This window comes from Phytophthora cinnamomi (assembly GCF_018691715.1).
Source record: "Phytophthora cinnamomi strain GKB4 chromosome Unknown Contig0, whole genome shotgun sequence".
NCBI classification, from domain to species: Eukaryota; Oomycota; class Peronosporomycetes; order Peronosporales; family Peronosporaceae; genus Phytophthora; species Phytophthora cinnamomi.
Window position 1 is genome coordinate 4172390 of NW_027150933.1, and position 5981 is coordinate 4178370.

Consider the following 5981-nt stretch of genomic DNA (forward strand, 5'->3'; position numbering starts at 1 on the left):
AAAGTCTCCCCAACAGCTGGGTTGGTCACGCTGACGTGACACTTACACCTCAAGCTGAAAAAGCCTCCCCTTGAGTGCCGTGCAGCAGCGAGCCTTTCCCCCGCAAGTGCTTCTAGATGTCGCGTTGGGTCCGAAGAGTGTTTGTCGTTGAAGTGGGTGCGAGTGTTGGTCCTGTCGAGAAGCGCGGTAGTTGTGGTCGATGTGCGGGGTAGACGGTTTATTTAATACTGAACTGCTACTGCTAGCCTAACATGCATGCCTCGCTGTGCTCCTACGCGAGCACAGGGCTCTCTTTGCGTATTTCTGGGGTTTTCCTTGACTATGTGCTACCCTGCGTCTTTTTGTGTTTTTTTTTTCATTTCTTTTCTTTTCTACTAAATGCATGTTCCATGTTTCTTTTTCATGTTTTTCCTACAAAATGCATGTTCACTGTGACGGCTGACCCTCTCGGGTAGCTGCCACAGGGACTTCAAGCCTCTGGCCGCGAGCAAGCAAGCCAGAGCCTTTGTGCCGCATCGCTCTGGCTTGCTTGCTCAGCAGGCCAGAGGTGGGCCTGACGCAAAGCTACAGCCTGTAGCCTACAGCCTAGTACAATGCTACAGACAAAGCTACAGTCTGTAGCCTACAGCCTAGTACACTGCTACAGACAAAGTTACAACCTGTAGCCTACAACGTTAGATCGTTCACTGTTCGTTCGGGTTACAGAACGGCCCCACCTGGCAATAAAGGGTGTTCGGGTCCCATTTCTCGTGCGTGTTGTTGGTCGAGCAACCGTACAGCTGCACCTTGTTGTTCTGCGCGGAGTCCTGGTCGAGACAGAAGCCCTTGTGCGTCGCGTGCTGCAGCGTGCTGGTCGCGTTGTCGTACGTCCACTTCTGGTTGGGCTCGTTGTCCATGCAGCGGTACACGTGCACTTTGCCACCGTCCCAGGGCTGATATGCGTCCAGGCAGCGGTCGCTGCTCTTGGAGCGGATCTGCTGCGTGGTTGAGTCAAAGAACCACGTCTGCTGCTCCTGGGTGAGCCACTCGTTCGATTTCTCCGACATGTACAGCTCGCCAATATACTCCGAGAGCATGATGCTGCCTTTGGCGCTGAACCCTCCAGTTGTTTTCCAGCTTGAAGATGTCGTCCTTCATCTGACCAGCCTTCAGGTAAACGCCCAAGTGGGCCTCGACGACCTTTTCATTGAGCCAATTCGCGTCAAACGCGTCGGACCAGTAGTCGTTGAGATCCTTGTGCGAGTGAGCCACGAGCACGAAGTCCGAGAAATACTTGGCCTGGTTGGCGGGGGAAGCCATGTCGGGCACAGGGTTCGTTCCACCGGAGCTCCAGCCGGTCTCCGAAACCACGACAGACTTGTCCTTATTCGCAGCAGTTTTTCGAAGCCCTCTCAGACGGTCAAGAGTAGCTGCCACACCCTCGTTGACATCCACTCGCTCCCAGAAGGGCGAGTAGTTCACCGAAACATAGTCGACCGCTTCGAGAAGCTGCGGGTTGGCGTTGTAGAGGTCAATAGTATCAGTGATCGTCACGGACGTGTTCTTCCCGCTGCTACGAATGAAGTCGCGGATTTCGTTCATGTAGCTGATGGCGGTATCGACCGTGACATTGTCGCGGCTGATGGCGCCACTACCAACGTGTATGCTGACAACGGTGTCGTAGCTGTCTTTGGCGATAATTTCACTAAGCTTGGCCTTCTCCAGGAGGAACTAGTCGCGGCCCTTAGCTGTGGTGATTCCCAGGTCGACCTTCACGCCGATGCTCGCGGCAAACTGCAGCACGAGGTTAGCCACGTCGCACTGCACGAGCGAATTGACGCGGATCTTGTCGGTGAATGTTTGCAGTGTCAGCATGTCATGGTAGACGTCGTTGAAGCTCTTGCAGTTCGAGTTGTTTGTTTCCCAGTCCGAGCCGTTGCGAGCGTCGTAGTTCACGCCAGAAACACTGGGGACTGCGTTGACACCGCCGTAGAGCGTGACGAACACGGAGGAGGCGAGGGCGGGGAAGTACAGCTTCATCTTCAAAGAGGCTTGGTCGTCCACGAGGAAAATTGAAAGTGCCAGCTGAAAAGCACGTGGCACAGCCAACTTTAACTCACGGTTGGTTGGCATAATCGTGATCGATGGATTAGACTTGGGGATAGCCGAAGTATGAGGAAGATAACGATAACGATGAACTTGCGACGCTACCAAACCGTATACTTGTAGTACCCATTGTCGTGTATAAGTACAATATACATAGCAAATTGTTTAGTAGTGAGATAGGGGAACTAAACAATGGTCATGCTGTTGTAGGAGCGCAACACGCTTTGATCTCCAGACATAAAAAGCTTCATCTATCGATGTTTTAGAATCGGAATTGTGAAGAAGACCTGCAGCAAATTCGACACGGCTTGCTGTCGTTGTATTGTCTACTCGATACCTGTCGAATTCACCCAATTCATTTCATTAGATTGCCTATGATATTATACATCAAGAACATGTGAAATAAATGTAATTGGTGTTTTATATGGTCTCGGACTATGAGACGGACACACAATGTAGTATTAAAACCTTCGAGCAAGTTTATAATATCTACTGGCGATTAAAAAAAGTTAAACAATTCAGTATATAAGGCAGGAGAGGCTGCAATTGCGGACCCCACTTGTCCGAGTAGCTTGGATTCGTGGGTTGTATTTATTCGTTCCATACGAGTGTTATCCTTTTCTCTACATGTAACTTGAGAGGAAGTATCATTGGCTTGTGAGCATCGTTCTTTGCGCTATGAGTCCTCTACATAACCAGTAGCACAAACCTATGCATTTTGTGTGCTTATTCCTTCCCATGAAGATTGATTAGTACCTAGCTTTGTTCCATACCCACTTGTTACCCGAATACTTGACTCCTTCCTCGACAGGACAGCCTCCATGAAGGCTCATCGGGTCACCTTCTCCATTGGGCAACATGCTGTAAAATACGATGACCTTGCGCTTTTTCGGAGGTACCTTGAGTCCTTTAGTGCAGTCCTTCATCGACACCGGTCGTGGCGCGCCGCCAGCTCGCGGGAAAATGGTATGGCCGCCTTTCGCCACGTCAGACATGTACCAGAAAACTGTGATCATCCGATTCTTGTATCCGTAGTCGATACTCTCCAGCACGTGCGGCGAGTTCTTGTGATGCTCCACGGGGAAGTAGTCCGTGTGGTGATCGTACTTCTGCGTCTCCTCGTACCGAAGCACCTGTACGTCTTCTTGGTGGTCAATCGGCACCTTGGTCAGGTCCGCCACTCGCTGGTCGATTTCCTCAATCTTCGGGTGGGCATCTGATGGCAAGAAGTACGTCGTGCTTGTGCGCCAGTCTGTGGCCGCGCGATTCTCGTGTCCGTCCATCAGCGTCACCGTGGACGGCTTCAACTGTTCCAACGACAGGTTCATGATAACGTCGATCTCGTCGTCCTTGAGGAACTCCTCCACACTGAAGACTAGAGGGACCATGCTCAGCGTCTCCAGCACCACATCCCCCTTACCAGCAACGTTCTTCACGACAGCTATACGGCATTCACGCAAATAACAACACATCAGTATCAGCCCTCGAAAAATAAGCTTACCGATGTGGAAATTCCAAACCAAACTCACTTTTGTGTCCGACGCGGATCCCCGGCCAGATGAACTGTCCGCCCTCAAAGAGGAAAACGACTCGGTTGACCATCTCTTGCAGCCTCTCCAGTCTCTCCCCGTCCGGCGTGAAGAACGCGTACGGCTGCTTGTACTTGACAGCGACGTCGTCTGTCGGCGCGTGAATGTCCAGTAGCGTCTCCAACTTTACCTTCAAGTCGTCCAACTCCACCGAGCTCTGCGTTGTCATGGCTGGCGCAATGCCGTCCTTGAAGGCCACAACATCCAACCTATATGTCCACACACGTCCACCATTACACTACCGGACGTCCTCCAAGACCTCCCCACCCACGTACGTACGTGGCCAGACTCTCTCCCTCCTCCTCCTGGACCTTCTTGATGCACAGAACGTGGAAGCCCTTGACTGACAGCTCGTCCGTCAGGTACCGCTGCGCCCGCAAGCAGTCCACCAGTGTGTCACCCGGAACCGTCTCACCGAGGGAGACACCCACATAGTTGTCCACCAGCAGCTGCACCCGCGCTTGAAGCTGCGAAGGGTCCACCACGGTCCACGCAGCTGCGATCACAGCCGCCAGTGCCACCGCCACAGAAAGCAAAGAAGGGAAGGAGCGAGGCGCCTCCGACGGCTTCGACGTCGCCTTCGACGTTGCCTGGCTCGCCATGTCCTTGCTCGACGTACGATCGCGCGATGGCGTCCCCACGATGGTCTGAACCCACGACACAGCATCCGCAAGCTATAACACGGTGCAGGCAACTTCAACGCTCTGTGCTCAGAAACTTGGTCGTTGTCGATTATATTCCACAGGTAAACCTATGATATTTAGTTATGACCGCCAAATTTTCCGAGTGGTGAAGGCCGCTGCAACATGTGAACGCCAGACTACCCCAGACTCTGTCGACATTCGACTGTGTCCCATGCAGCCATGGAGCTCTTGCCATCCCTCGATTCTGTTCGTCCTGCAACAACCCACCAACAGCTCAGCCATGCCCTACACGCACAGCTACCCCGCTCTCGCACCTGTGGCCAACCCTGTGGGCCGACTAGCTCTGTGTCACGACGTGAACCCCGCCATTGTCCAGGGCTCCCCTATCGACGAAAAGAACACGGTCCGCGCCGCCAACGAGCGCCACGAGCGGGAGGCCTTGGCCTATCAGGGGTCCGAGCCAATTCTAGGCCAAGACCCATCAGTCAGAAGCCCAAACCCTATCACGTACCGGCCACATGTCACTTGAAACGTGGATATTTCTTGACCCAAGTCTGGTTTTTGTACGTACTTCAAGTTGTGCTGGCTATATCTGGAAACTGAGCTCTGCGAGCGCCGAGTTGCAGCGACCCCAGATCCCCAGGTCTGAGATTTGAATTCGGGCTGAGGTCTGAGGTCTGAGAATCGCTCTAGAGGCCACAGATCTGAGGTTCCAGGCCTTGAATCGGACTCTGGGCGGAGAACTGAGCCCTGGCCTTCTGGGTCTGTGATTTGAAGCCCCATGGTTGCTTAAGTCTCAGACCCCAGGTCTCAGATTGGTGACCTCACAGTTTGGAATGCCAGGAGTTCTGAGACCTGAGAGTGATGGCAAAAGTCTGAGACTTTGTGATTTGGCGTTCGGTCTGAGGTTTGTCTGTGGACCAGACCCTGAGATGTGCAGTCTGGGGTCTGGGGAGAGGGCGTGGCGTGCGGCGTCTGATTTCATCTCGGCTCTGGGGTGCCACAACTGAGATATGGAGTCAACATCGTAATTTTGCCCCAGCTCAGATTCCCAGACTCAGAGTCCCAGAAGTTGAACCAAAACTGAGACTCGTCAAATTGGTTGGACAGCCGGGATATGGAATCAACATCGTATTTTTGCCCCAGCTCAGGTTTTCAACCCGGCAGTCCCTCAACTTGTGCCAAAACTGAGACACGGTGATTGTGGGCGCAAGTTGGTGTCTGGATGCACGATGTTCGTGAGGTTAAAGTGGAAACTGGCGAAAGACAGCTGACGCTCCGAGCCTAGGACGTGACTAAAAGCCTACGGCGTGCCTGCAGGGCCCGAAGTGCGACTTCGTGGTCTCGCATATGAAGTGGGTACACAAGCAATGGCTACATTGCCGGTCTGGGAGCTGCGGTAGTTGCTCTTTCAAGTTGGCGGTTGCCGCTTGGAAGGTCGCTCTGAAGGGTCGCCCCGTTGTGGCTTTTCGGTCCCTAGTGTCGGGCACACAAGATTCGGCCTGACAAGTCGCCTATGGATTTGGGTCAACGGGAGCCACAGAATCTTGGCGTCATCCGGATTACACCTGATTTGTACCCAGAGTAATTAGTGTAATCAGGTGATGACAGACCAAGTCCGCCCAATCCCGGCCAGATCCTGGCGTAATCAGGATATCACTGA

At 53.1% G+C, this 5981-nt stretch overlaps 1 protein-coding gene across 1 annotated transcript; it reads right to left on the minus strand.

Moving 5' to 3' along the window:
• Nucleotides 1-683: 683 nt before the first annotated feature.
• IUM83_02256 (ricin B lectin-like protein) lies at nt 684-4276 on the minus strand (the record flags this gene model as incomplete). Its single annotated transcript, XM_067926159.1, has 6 exons — nt 684-1013; nt 1099-1645; nt 1712-2064; nt 2859-3526; nt 3615-3883; nt 3954-4276. 6 exons carry the CDS (start codon nt 4274-4276, stop codon nt 684-686), a joined length of 2490 nt encoding a protein of 829 aa, XP_067800695.1.
• Between the last annotated feature and the right edge of the window lie 1705 nt (nt 4277-5981).